General features: G+C 34.5%; 1 protein-coding gene across 5 annotated transcripts in view; it reads right to left on the reverse strand.

Annotated features, from left to right (window-relative positions):
- Positions 1-14876, reverse strand: part of CNTLN (centlein) — a 352381-nt gene that overhangs the window by 36154 nt on the left and 301351 nt on the right. For all 5 annotated transcript variants that reach the window (XM_019965900.2, XM_070794501.1, XM_070794502.1 and 2 more), the window contains 3 exons: positions 9787-9978; positions 2416-2513; positions 622-748 (listed from right to left, as the gene is read on the reverse strand). In XM_019965900.2, the coding sequence (XP_019821459.2) occupies positions 622-748; positions 2416-2513; positions 9787-9978 (417 nt within the window). The remainder of the gene's footprint in view (positions 1-621; positions 749-2415; positions 2514-9786; positions 9979-14876) is intronic.

The raw sequence follows: 14876 nt of genomic DNA on the forward strand, positions 1-14876 counted from the left end.
CTCTGGAGTGGATGACATTTTGTGAATGCCAAAGCACAAGCTGCTTTATGATTTGTGTAAATAGCAGCTTTTAAAATTTTTTAAACAAAAAATATCTCTTAGTCAGCAAACTGCTGATTTTGCTTTGGGGTCAGATAGTGTACAACTATTTTAAATATGACTCTTTTCTTAAGTACACTGAATTAAACGTGTACAAGGAAATACTTTAAAACAATTGTGGTGAGTACACTTTTTGAAGAACTGATAGTTATTAGCATATTTTTTCATTTAAAACACATGCTTAATTCTATCATTATAAATAGTAGTTTTAAAGAAAATGCTGAATATAATAGAATTTTGAATCTCAAAAATATTACAAATTTTTAAAAATTAAACTGAACTTCTCATGGTATATGTACAATATAAAATGAATGAATGGCTATAATATGTGTAGGATTTTGTCTTGAATTTTAAAACAAAAAATGTACTTTCAGAGCAAATGATGTAATTATGTAACAACACAGGTATATCTTATGAATATTTATTATACATTTTGTTAAGATTGAATATTGAATTTAAGAAAGTAAATACAAAGGGAAGTGATCTGTTTTTTTTAGTGTCAGTGAACATAAAAATTGATACCTTTTTTTCAAGATTTTCTAGCATTTCATTAATACTCTCATTACTTTCCAAGTTTACTTTCTGTCGAAATTTCAAGTCCTCTATCAAATGTCTTTTCATGGTTATATCTCTCTCCATTCGAGACATCCTTGAAAGGGAAAAAAAGGCATCTTATCAAGAGTGATAGAAAATATTTCAATAGTGATAATATCTTACATATTACCCATATTATATCTACCGTAAATTTTTAAATGCTATCTGATTAATTGCAAATTAATAAAATATTTGCTTGGGATAAAATATTGCTGTTAGTATTTTGAGTAAAATATTAAAATCTATAATCCAGCTGTGACTTGGTAAATGCAGTATTCTATATAAACATATGCATTAAAAAAAAAGAACTGAGAAAGCTTAATAAAATTTTTTGAAAACTTAAAATTATATTTATATTCCACTCATGCTTCCAAGAAAAATACAAGTAATATTTAGAGATTATCAAAATCATAACACTGATTGTTTCTGATAAGAAACAATTCTATACTTTAATAAAGAAGTATAAAATTTGATAATATCATAAAGACACTGAAGTGATTTATATCATATAAAGACATATCAGTGATTGAACTGACATATCAGTTTAGCTTAAGGTGATAATGCTAAGTATAAAATGATAAATGTAATAACCACTATTACTAGAACAACAATAACTAGCATTTAATGAATGTTTACTATGTACCAGTCACTGTTATAAGTGCTTTACATGTATTTCAATTCTAAGAACTTTATGAGTTAATTCTATTAACTTGAGATCCAGAGCTGGCAGGTAAAGAAGACAGGATTCAAAGAATGTTATCTAAAGTCCTCAATGGTAAACAGTAAGAAAGACTAACTCAATCTATCAACAAGCTTCAAGACATTCTGCTTAAAAAAAATTAAACAATTTTCTTATCTAACAGTTTTATCTACTAAAGTCAAAGTGAAAAGGAATTTGCTCAGTCATGTCTGACTCTTTGGGACCCCAGGGACTGTAGCCCAACCAGGCTCCTCTGTCCATGGGGATTTTCCAAGCAAGAATACTGGAGTGGGTTGCCATTTCCTTTTCCAAGGGATCTTCCCAACCCAAGGAATGAACCCGGGTCCCACACTGCAGGAAGATGCTTTACCATTTGAGCCACCAGGGAAATTCCTTATCTACTAAGGTCACTTTTAAGTAAGTGATATCTAATTATGAATGACTAGACTTCTTTCAAAACACATCACTTCTAAGCTCTAGATATCCATAAAAGATACAGAAAGTAAACAATTTTGATTCTGTGAGATAGAACATTTTAAACTCCTTTTTTAGTATAAATACACAAAGTATAATATTTCATAATTCTTCAGTTGTTTTAAATACAAACAAAACTCTTCATCTTTGCTTTACAAGCTTAGGTAATAACTCCAATATAAATCAATATATATATACATATATATATGTACATATTTTTAGTCAAAGAATTCCTATATTCTAAAGTTTTCTGTTCATGGTGTTTAGGCCATTAACTGATATTTATTCAAAATTAAAACGTTGACTCTAAGAAGGAAAATCTAACTTTAAACATTTTTACTCTAATTAATAAAAGTAGTAACTATCTTGCCATCAACTATACTATATATAATATTCTTTAAACCTTCATCTTATTTAGGTTCAAACATAAACTAAGAAAGGAAAACAATTTTAACATGTTGGTATTGTTTCTTGGGGTGAAGTGTTTAACAAAGTTAATTGCCACTAGGTGGCACCAAATACAATGGATAAAAATATAAAGCACCTACTTTTCATGCATTTCCTTTATGTGTTCTTCTTTTGCTAGGAGTTCAAATTTCAGAGACTTCAAGTTTGAAGATTGTTTAGTGAGTTCATTAGTTGCATTCTAGATTAAAAATACATATAAATTTAAATATACCTTGCAATCTTGTTCTAAGGCAGCATAAATATAAATGTCATTCTCATGAAGTAATAAAAATGCAAAAATTATGGTTATAATTAAAATGAACATTTAAACACTTGAAAATGTTCATTTTGTATGTTCTAATAGAAATACCAGGGCACATGAAAATTTTTATATAACATGTCAAAATAATAGAAGAACACACTCATATAATAATTGCAAAGATATTGCAAATATATATTTATAGGAAATATAGATTTTACAGAATTTAAATGTGTATTACCAAGTATTTTTATGGTTTAATAAGATCACCTAAAACTAATTCTGGATTTACTAATAATCAGACTAAATATAGTCAGAAATACTTTGCTGCACCTCCCACCAAGAGGATGGAATGGAGTCCATCTCCCAACCTTCTTAATCTGATCCTGCCTGTAATTTGCTTTGACAGAAAATATCTGGCATAAATGACATTATGCAAATATCAGATCCAGGCTTTAAATTGTTGTAGCTTGCACCTTTGCCCTCTTGTAATGCTGCTCTGGGATCGCCTACCAACAAATACAGAGGAAAGGCCATTTGGAAGAATACTGAAGTACCCCAGATGAAGCCAACAGACCAATCATCAGCCTGTGAGTGAGGCTCTCTTGGAACTTCCAGCCCAGGTAAATCCTTGGTTTAGAAGAATGCAGGTATGTGAGGCAACTCAGCAAACAGCCCCAAAGAATTACCTAGTGAACCCTGCTGCTGCTACTGCTGCTAAGTCACTTCAGTCATGTCCGACTCTGTGTGACCCCAGAAACGGCAGCCCACCAGGCTCCTCCGTCCCTGGGATTCTCCAGGCAAGAATACTGGAGTGGGTTGCCATTTCCTTCTCCAAACCTAGTGAACCCACTGGATCATAAATTGCTGTTGTTTTAAATTGCTACATTTTGGATAATTTGTTAGACAATAATAAATAACTGATAGAGAATCTCAGGAATACTAAATACTTTCTTCCTTGAACCTATATTGTTGCTGTTTAGTTGCTAAGTCCTGCCCAACTCTCTTTGTGACTCCATGGACTGCAGCCCACCCAGGCTCCTCTGTCCATGGGATTTCCCAGGTAAGAATACTGGGGTGTGCTGCTATTCTCTTCTCCAGGGGATCTTCCTGACCCAGGGATCAAACCCATGTCTCCTGCATTGGCAGGTGGATTCTTTACCACAAAGCAACTCGGGAAGTATTTATATATAATTATTAGTTTTTCAAAGCAGAACAGCATTGTGGAATTTGTTGTTTGCACAGCTTAGGGGCCAGAGGTAGTAACTAGAGTGCCAGGGATCCCTTGCTTTCAATTTTGACTCAAGTTCCAGGAAAACATGTACCCTAAGATATTATTTAGTGGTTTTGATATTTTGGATTTTTACCTAAGATAGTGTTGACAGAAATTTATTCATGTGTTAAATTTAAAAAGTATTAAACTAATATAAATATAATAAAAATAATAATTTAATAATCTTAAATTTTTTCTGGAATGACTGTTCATTCATTTAGAAATAATAATTCAAGATTACATTAACAAATTAAAGTGAAAGTGAACGTCGCTCAGTTGTGTCTGACTCTTTGTGACCGCATGAACTATACAGCCCATGGAATTCTCCAGGCCAGAATACTAGAGTGTGTAGACCATTCCCTTCTTTAAGGAATCTTTCCAACCCAAGGATTGAACCCAGGTCTCCCACATTTCAGGCAGATTATCTTTACCAGCTGAGCCACCAGGGAAGCCCCCACATTAAGCAATAGTGATATTTTAATATAATAATATTATAAATATTATCACTACGTTAATTGGTATATTACTATGTCTAATTTATTACTACTGTATCATTATATAGTGATGCCTTTAAAATACATCATGATATAAATGGCTTCTCAGCCTTGCTCTGAATGGTACCAGGCTGCTGTTTTTCTAATTTTGTATTTTTACCTTAGCATTTTTATATTTTCTTTATCTGTCAATCTGTTGATCATAATTTCTTACTTCTCTCAATATTTCTGCCTAAAAAAATTCATCCTGTCCCCTAGTATGAATACTTCTAATTTGCTGCCTTTGAGGTGTTTTCTGCTGAGAAGGTAAACAAATAAACTCATTACAGCTGTATTTAAAATAAAAAACAATAGGTAGTAAATGAAGAGTGAAAATATTTTCAACAGAATAAACTAAGTAGATTTTAAGATAACTGATTCTTTTATGTTTTAAAATTTATGCTTGTTATTTTTTGTGGCTGAAAAATGCAGTAATTCTGACTTCTGGATAATGGAGGGATTCTAGAATTATAATAAATAAAACAATGCCAGCTTACAGATACATTTGTCAGACTCTCTAAACCTTACAGCTATTTTAATCCTCAGAAATCCTTTTGAAGTGGGTACAAAGTTGTCCCTGTTCTAGACCTCTGGAAAAGCTAAGTTATTTCCTTAGTCAGGTCCCAGAAGTTACTGGATGAAAAATGATTGAAACCTAGGTCCCCTGACCCTTTTCCATTTCCTACAACATAATATTTATCTGCAGCTACAAAATCTGGAGTAAAAGGTATATTTCAAAGATGTCATAATGGTAATCTGTCTTGGTTAGAGTTTTTCTGTTTAAGTTTATTAAATTCTTTTTAAAATTTCTGAATAAAAGCATGGACTCTGGAGCCCTATTGATTGAGCTCTCATCTCAGCTCTGCCTCTTTAGTAGCTTTGTGACCTTGAACAATTAACTTACTCAGTTTTCTTAACTATCAAATAGATATAATAATAGAACTTCTCTCATAGGCTTGAAACGAGTAATGAGTTAACATTTTTAAAAGACTTAGAACTAGATTGACAATAGATTATATATAAAGTAAAAGTAGTTTAAAAACTATTATTCTTCAATATTAACTTACTGGAAAGCTGGAAGAGAACACAGTATACATCAAAAAGTATGTTTTCAACAATTAAGTGGTCAAAAAAATCACAAATATAAATTAGTGTACTATTCAATCCAGATTGCATAAAAAGTTACAAATTAAATAGAAATAACCAATGTATATATCATTTACTGGAAGGCAGTTTTATGTCAGTACGTATCTTATTATCTATCTATATAAAGTTGAGTTCCTTGAGAAAATGTGTCTAATGTGCATAAAAAGGAAGCTACAGAAAACGCACATGAGCCCTCTAATTTCTGAATGAACCATGGACATCTCATAGGTATACTTAAGAATTTACATAGAAAAGTTTAAATTCATTGGATAAAACAAAACGGATGGATGTAGATCTTTAAGAGTCAAATCTAACCAGGTTTTTCAAAAAAATAGGCATAAAAAACATTAAGTAGAAAATACTCTATTTCTTGGAAAATCATGTTAGCAATTTGATACCTTATATGGGCTGATGGAATTCCAGTTGAGCTATTTCAAATCCTGAAAGATGATGCTGTGAAAGTGCTGCACTCAATATGAGAGCAAATTTGGAAAATTCAGCAGTGGCCACAGGACTGGAAAAGGTCAGTTTTTATTCCAATACCAAAGAAAGGCAATGCCAAGGAATGCTCAAACTACCGCACAATTGCACTCATCTCACACGCTAGTAAAGTAATACTCAAAATTCTCCAAGCCAGGCTTCAGCAATACACAGGACTGGAAAAGGTCAGTTTTTATTCCAATACCAAAGAAAGGCAATGTCAAAGAATGCTCAAACTACTGCACAATTGCACTCACCTCACACGCTAGTAAAGTAATACTCAAAATTCTCCAAGCCAGGCTTCAGCAATACATGAACTTTCAGATGTTCAAACTGGTTTTAGAAAAGTCAGAGGAACCAGAGACCAAATTGCCAACATCCGCTGGATCGTGGAAAAAACAAGAGAGTTCCAGAAAAAACATCTATTTCTGCTTTATTGACTATGCCAAAGCTTTTGACTGTGTGGATCACAATAAACTGTGGAAAATTCTGAAAGAGATGGAAATACCAGACCACTTGACCTGCCTCTTGAGAAACCTATATGCAGGTCAGGAAGCAACAGTTAGAACTGGACATGGAACAACAGACTGGTTCTAAATAGGAAAAGGAGTACATCAAGGCTGTATATTGTCACCCTGCTTATTTAACTTCTATGCAGAGTACATCATGAGAAATGCTGGGCTGGAGGAAGCACAAGCTGGAATCAAGATTGCCGGGAGAAATATCAATAACCTCAGATATGCAGATGACACCACCCTTATGGCAGAAAGTGAAGAGGAACTAAAAAGCCTCTTGATGAAGGTGAAAGAGGAGAGTGAAAAAGTTGGTTTAAAACTCAACATTCAGAAAACGAAGATCATGGCATCTGGTCCCATCACTTCATGGGAAATAGATGGGGAAACAGTGGAAACAGTGTCAGACTTTATTTTTGGGGGCTCCAAAATCACCGCAGATGGTGACTGCAGCCATGAAATTAAAAGACGCTTACTCCTTGGAAGGAAAGTTATGACCAACCTAGATAGCATATTGAAAAGCAGAGACATTACTTTGCCAACAAAGGTCCATCTAGTCAAGGCTATGGTGTTTCCAGTGGTCATGTATGGATGTGAGAGTTGAACTGTGAAGAAAGCTGAGCACCGAAGAATTGATGCTTTTGAACTGTGGTGTTGGAGAAGACTCTTGAGAGTCCCTTACACTGCAAGGAGATCCAACCAATCCATTCTGAAGGAGATCAGTCCTGGGTGTTCTTTGGAAGGACTGATGCTGAAGCTGAAACTCCAATACTTTGGCCACCTCATGCGAAGAGTTGACTCATTGGAAAAGACCTTGAGGCTGGGAGGGATTGGGGGCAGGAGGAGAAGGGGACGACAGAGGATGAGATGGTTGGATGGCATCACTGACTTGATGGACATGAGTTTGAGTAAACTCTGGGAGTTGGTGATGGACAGGGAGGCCTGGCATGCTGTCATTCATGGGGTTGCAAAGAGTTGGGCACGACTGAGCGACTGAACTGAACTGAATTAGGTAAAATGAGGTCACATGGGAAGGCATATCTAATAAGACTGGTTTCCTTATAAGAGAAGAATTAAAACAGGCCACACAGCCTGAGAGATGGCAGTGTGAGGGCACAGGAAGAAGGTGGCCATCCACAAGACAAGGAAAGAGGCCTTAGAGGAAATCAAGTTTGCCACTATTTTAAGCTTAGGTTTCTAGACTCCAGAACTATGGGGAAAAAAAAACTTCTATTATTCAAGCCAGCCACTCGATGGTATTTTGTTATGGCAATCCTAGCAAACCAACACAATATCAAACATAAATTGTAGTACCTAGATGACTAGGTACTTAAAAGTACCTAGTCTTCCAGAATATTTCCATATTAAAACATGAAATAAGACAAAAATAAAAATTTATCCTTTTTGTCCCTATGTAGCTTGGTCAGTGTTTCAGGACTCCGAGTTAGATATGGACAATGTCACTTCAAGCTTACATCAAGCATGATCTAAATTGCTTTAGGCATTCATATTAGTATCACCTTTAAGACAGGGTAAAAACTTACACCATGGGACACGCTCCAAGAAGCTTACAGACATCCATATAAGCCTATTACCAAAATTTGTTACAAAGTATTAAAAGTAAGCAAAATCAAATAAGTAAAATAAAAATCAACTTAAAATTACTGACAATTTAAAAAATTTAGACATCAGATTAGACATTACTGGATTTAACATTCTATTTTATCTTGGTGAAAACAAAACTATTAGGCACATAAGACAAATATAAGAAGAATCACAAACTGTGAATAAAAGTCTCTGTGGTAGATAAGATCAAAGACCTCAATGGATTTTATCCTCCATATAAAATCTAAACACTGCAATGTTCAATGTATACATTTTACTCCATTTTATTCAGTCAGAAACACATTTTAAGAGAAGATATACAGACCCAAACTTACACAACTATGTTTTCTCATTTCTATTATGTAAGGTAGTTAAAACTTATAAAATGTAGTTGTTAAGGCAAGTTCTGTACACAAGACCTCTCTGAAAAATGACTTTTAATAAGCATCTAAATTAATATCAATGGTTTTATCTGATTATTAATAATAAAGCAAAATATTTTCAAGCAATAGTACATGAACTTATTTTAAACTTTATCCTAGTTTATCCTACTAGTAATCCTTCATTTAAAGATGTTATTATTAGAGAGAACACATATAATATTTTGGACTGAAAGCAACAGAGTCTATCGGACAATTCTATACCCTCATGCTCTCATAACAGTCATGGTTATTACTGTTATATTCTGTGCATTTTCTTTTTTTTTTAATTTAATTTACATAATTGTATTAGTTTTGCCAAATATCAAAATGAATCCACCACAGGTATACATGTGTTCCCCATCCTGAACCCTCCTCCCTCCTCCCTCCCCATACCATCCCTTGGGTCGTCCCAGTGCACTAGCCCCAAGCATCAACCAGAATTTTCTTTCTAGTAACTCTCATTATAGCTATGGTCCCACATACATTTAGCTTCCAGCGAGCAATCCACTGAAGAAAATAATTAATATGTGAGGAATAAATGACCATGTTTTAAGAACCATGAAAGTAAACTTTCCAATTAAAACTCACAAACCCTCTTGCTTACAAAGACATTTCTCTTTAGCATAAGGCCAATCTTACTTTTACATTGGTGACAGTTCCACCTGGACTTAAGACATAATTCTTTATAAACAAAAGGAACACTGCATTTTATTCTCACTCTCAGGTTTAACTTGCTGAAATCTATTAAACCAACTCACCTTTGCTCTGTGCCTCCTCTCTCTTCCTCTAGTTCCCCATCTCCAACAAAGAACCACCAAATTAAAATAGTAGCAAATATGTACAGGAAAGAAAATCTATTTATGTTGATACATTACATATTTGAAAATAATTCTGTTCAGTAGCAGGCAGAGCGGAATTGAATAGTGGAATAAATGGCAATGGCCAGTTTCCATCATCTCCTAAGTTAGGATCTCATAGTGCCTTGTCATTTTTTTCAGAGTATAATGAATTACCAGATAAGAATCTATCATGCTAAAAAGAAAGATGAGGTTAAGTGTAGTATGAATAATCTAAGGATTATTTATACCATAATTTACCTTTATTAGTAAAGTTAAATTAAAATTGACAGAAACATATCTTTAAGGATTCTTTAGTGATATTCTTAAAATATTCTTTAAGGGTATCTTTAAACATATCTTTAACTCAACACATGTTTTCATCTTTAATAAAATTTATAATCACCTTGAGTTTACACTGCAATTGCTTCATTTCCAAATCCATGCTCCTTGAAGGGCCAAGTGATGTAATCTGTATCCGTGGAACTGTTACCTGGGCAACTTCTTCAGTCAAACATGTGATTTCAGATGAAGATTCTACTCTCTTTAGTAAATCTTCTTTTTCTTTTTGAAGCTCAGCCAAATCCGAATTTAGCTTCTTTTTAAAGAAAATAAGTATAAATTTGTTATAAAAGCAATTACAGTTAACCTAACAACTATCATGTCAACAAAGGTCCATCTAGTCACAGCTATGGTTTTTCCAGTAGTCAGGTATGGATGTGAGAGTTGGACTATAAAGAAAGCTGAGCACAGAATTATTGATGCTTTTCAACTGTGGTGTTAGAGAAGACTCTTGAGAGTCCCTTGGACTGCAAGGAGATCCAACCAGTCCATCCTAAAGGAAATCAGTCCTGGGTGTTCATTGGAAGGACTGATGTTGAAACTGAAACTCCAATTCTTTGGCCACCTGTTGCAAAGAGCTGACTCATTTGAAAAGACCTTGATGTTGGCAAAGATTGAGGGCAGGAGGTGAAGGGGACGACAGAGGATGAGATGGTTAGATGGTATCACTGACTCAATGGATGTGAGTTTGGGTAAACCCTGGGAGTTGGTGATGGACAGGAAGGCCTGGCGTGCTGCGGTTCATGGGGTCGCAAAGAGTCAGACATGGCTGAGCGACTGAACTGAACAACTATCAGCATCAATTTGTACAGGTAGGAAAATCCTAACCAAAAAAGTGATACTAATTATAAGAAGTTATTTTACAAAAATTTTAATTTTCACTAGTTTTTGCTTAAGGTTGTAAGGCTTTTAAAGGTTAAAAGAAAATAAGACTAGCTGTACTGAGTATCTTTTGGTTAGCAGGTCTTTACCCATGATGTGCTATTCCTTTGCCTTCATATAAATGTGGGTGTGCCAGAGATTCACATATTTGATAACCTTGTCTTCAGGGCTGATATCCTTAACTGGTAAAAGCCAAGCTGGAGCAGGACAGGATAACAGATGTTAGTTGTTTATTCCATTGGGTAAGTCTTACCACCCTATATAGCAGCCAAAATGCTTCTCATTTAGCAACATAAATGTTAAGTCCAATTAGTGGAAGAGGCTTATTAGAGATTTAGTTCAAATAAATAGCATACAAATGAATTTGCTCAGTTTCATGCACTTGATTGATAGTTGACAATCCTCTTTGTAATGTTGAGGTAGTTTATATTGAACTCCTTACATTTGAATTTTTAATAACATAAACATTTTACTAAATGACATACTGCTGGTAATGCTTTTATGAAACAGTGTAAAAGAAACCATCTTAATGTTATCCCCTCTCATTCACCAATCTGTAGTCAGCAGAATGCCACCAAGCTGTAATGGCATAACAACCTAGAGATCCTTAAAAGGATAACTGCACTACTATTTTATTATTCCAAAGAAGCTTATAATATGGTAGTTTAACATAAGGAACAATTAGACAAAATTGCTTAAATCTCTCAGAGGGGGGAAAAAATCTTTCTTTGTTAAGAATTCTAATTAAAACAGTAAAAGATCTGCTAACACATACAGTCATATATATATGGGACATAAGTTATTTAAACATTAACACTATGTTTAAACACAATCTCTAAAAGAATACCAATAAATCTATAATTTCATATGTATGTGTGTGTTCCTGTGTATACCGTAAAATATGAATATTTCAGATCATGAATTCAGAACTAGGGCTTGATGTATTTGAGATTAAACTATGTGTTTGTGAAGTAAAAAGTATGTTTTGATGATAAAAACTTGTTTCTTTGGCTCTATTTCAACCTATGATCTAAAAGGTTGTTTTTTTAGATTTTCAGGAAATATTTACTCCTTGATTGTCCCAAAGATAACAACTACTTAACATCTAAAAGCAAACTCATCATTTCTCTAAATCTGAAAATCTTCCTGGTTATCATGTTCATTAATGCTCTGTGTCCAATCAATTGTCAGGTTCTATAAATGATGTAATGTTTCTCATACTCATTTCCTTCTGCAACTTTCTTAATAATGAAGACTTATTATCCCACTAAGACCGCTGCAGTAGCCTTACAGGCAACCTTTCTCTACGTTCAAACCATCTTTTATGCAACTTCCCAAAACAACACTGACCTGTGATTCTCTTATTCAAAACTCTTCAGAGGTTCCTCAGCCCAAAAGACTAAAGCTCAGATATTTGTGGTTATTATAAAGCTCTGTCAGATTTAGCTTCAATTTGTGTTTCAGTCAGATATCACTTGCAGTCAAACTTACCTGCTCTTCCCCAAACCTTTCAGCCATTTCTACTTCTATGACTCGACACATGGTATTTCCTCTGCTGAAATCTCTCTCATGTGTAAAGTATTTCCTCCTTTCTGAAGCCTTCTCTGTAGTTTTCTTCCTTTTTTTTCAACCAAGTAGCTTCTTCATTTTCTTAGCTCAAAAGCATGTGCCTGTTCCCCAACCATGAACCCGAGTAAAGCCTTGAGAGAGGACTATGCGTTGGTTCACCTATGGATCCACCCCCAACCCCAACATGGTATCTAAAAGCTATGCCTTCTATATACTAAGAACCAGAAGAAAGACTTCAAAAATTCAAGCCTACTTTTTTGTAACACAGATGGTAGTATAAAGGCACATACTGATTTCATCTTTTATTTATAATCTTTCTACTTTTTTCTTCTGAACGTTTTATTTTGTACTGGGGTATAGCGGATTAACAATGCTGTGACAGCTTCAGGTGAACAACGAAGGGACTCAGCCATACATGTATGTGTATCCAAGCCCCACTCCCATCCAGGCTGCTACATAATACTGAGCAGAGTTCCATGTGCCATACAATACTATTATTTTATTACTATATAAATTAAAATACATTTTTATTAGCAATGTAATATTCTTTGCTGTTGTTTAGTCACTAAGTCGTGTCCGACTCTTTGCGACCCCATGGACTATATTATAGCCTGCCAGGTTCCTTTATCCATGGAATTCTCCAGGCAAGAATACTGGCTGCCAAGTTGCTCAATCATGTCTGACTCTGTGATGCCCTGGACTGTAGCCCACTAGGCTCCTCTGTCCATGAGATTCTCCAAACAAGAATACTGGAGTGGGTTGCCATTTCCTTCTCCAGGGGATCTTTGCCACCCAGGGATAGAACCTGCATCTCCTGCACTGGCAGGCGGATTCTTTACTGTTGAGCCACACTTTTACTTAAATAGTATGCAACAGAACATTTATCAATCCTAAAGTTAATGCTTTGCATCTAAATTAGAATTTTTGAGTTTCATTTGGTAATAATAACTCATGGCTACAATCCCAGGTGGAATTTCAAGCAACACAGAAGACTAAATTTTGATGAATCAATTTTCTTCCTGGTGGCTTCTCTTATTTGTTAAACTTGTATGCAATTAGATATATTCTTTCCACAGTGGCAAATCCTGACTTCATAAATAAATCCTTTGTTGAGCAAAGACTAAGGGAATAAATATATTTTTTTAAAAGATATGTATATGTATGTTTTAACTTCAATTTAATGGTATAAAAATATAGTAAACAAAGAAACACTGAAATTATGGAGACAATAAAACAAATGACCTGTTATTAAAATATAAATCTTGCTTTCAATAAACTATTTTAAATCTAAAATCTTTAGAACATATTTTCAATATTAATTATATATGCCTAGAAATGATACACAGCACCTGTTCAAAGAGAGGAAATACACAAATCATATATTCTATCAGGTTGGAATCCTTTGCTTATCCACTAGCATTTTGGAAAAGTAATAATGACTATTCTCAGTTTAAGAATTCTGTTCCTTATTTGAGAAATTTTATAGTCGAGAAGCATAAAGAATAACTTTCTTTTATTTATACTTGGTTTGGAATGTGAGACATTTGTGGTGACCTTGTTAGAAAGTGATTGTGCTGTAAAATCTACCAATAAATTAAAATAACTTAAAATCACTATTTTTCTCTTTTTATCAGAAGCATGATTCCTATTTCTATATTTTTACCTTTCCACCTCAAATCAAGATTTTAAAATAATTAAGTCATATCACATTGAAATCATAAATAATACTAAAACCATGGAAGAGTTATAACTCATGGATTCTACTTTGGGATATACTGCTTACCCGTGACATTGGTGACACTTACTGAGTGACACTGAGCAAGAACTTGATTTTGTTTCCCTACTTAAAAACAGATGATGCTTGCTTACCTAGTAAAAGTAATTTTGAGGGCAGATTTTATTTTTTTTAATCTATGATCAGTTCAGTTCAGTCGCTCTGTCATGTCCGACTCTTTGCAACCTCATGGACTGCAGCATGTCAGGCTTCCCTGTCTATCACCAACTCCTGGAGCTTACTCAAACTCAAGTCCATCAAGTCGGTGATGCCATCCAACCATTTCATCCTATGTCGTCCCCTTCTCCTCCCACCTTCAATCTTTCGCAGCATCAGATCTTTTCTAATAAGTCATTTCTTCGCATCAGGTGGCCAAAGTATTGGAGTTTCAGCTTCAGCATCAATGCTTCCAATGAATATTCAGGACTAATTTCCTTTAGGATGGACTGATTGGATCTCTTTGCAGTCCAAGGGACTCTCAAGAGTCTTCTCCAACACCACAGTTCAAAAGCATCAATTCTTTGGCACTCAGCTTCCTTTATAGTCCAATTCTTACACCATACCTGACTAATGGAAAAACCATAGCTTTGACTAGATGGACTTTTGTTGGCAAAGTAATGTCTCTGCTTTTTAATATGCTGTCTAGGTTGGTCATAGCTTTTCTTTCAAGGAGCAAACATCTTTTAATTTCATGGCTGCAGTCACCATCTGCAGTGATTCTGGAACCCCCCAAAAACAGTCTTTCAAGTTTCCATTGTTTCCCCAACTATTTGCCATGATGTGATGGGACCGGATGCCATGTTCTTAGGTTTCTGAATGTTGAGCTTTAAGCCAACTTCTTCATTCTCCTCTTTTACTTTTATAAAGAGGCTTTTTAGTTCTTCTTTGCTTTCTGCTATAAGGGTCATGTCATCTGCATATCTGAGGTT

The sequence above is a fragment of the Bos indicus genome, chromosome 8 (assembly GCF_029378745.1).
Source record: "Bos indicus isolate NIAB-ARS_2022 breed Sahiwal x Tharparkar chromosome 8, NIAB-ARS_B.indTharparkar_mat_pri_1.0, whole genome shotgun sequence".
Taxonomy (NCBI): Eukaryota; Metazoa; Chordata; class Mammalia; order Artiodactyla; family Bovidae; genus Bos; species Bos indicus.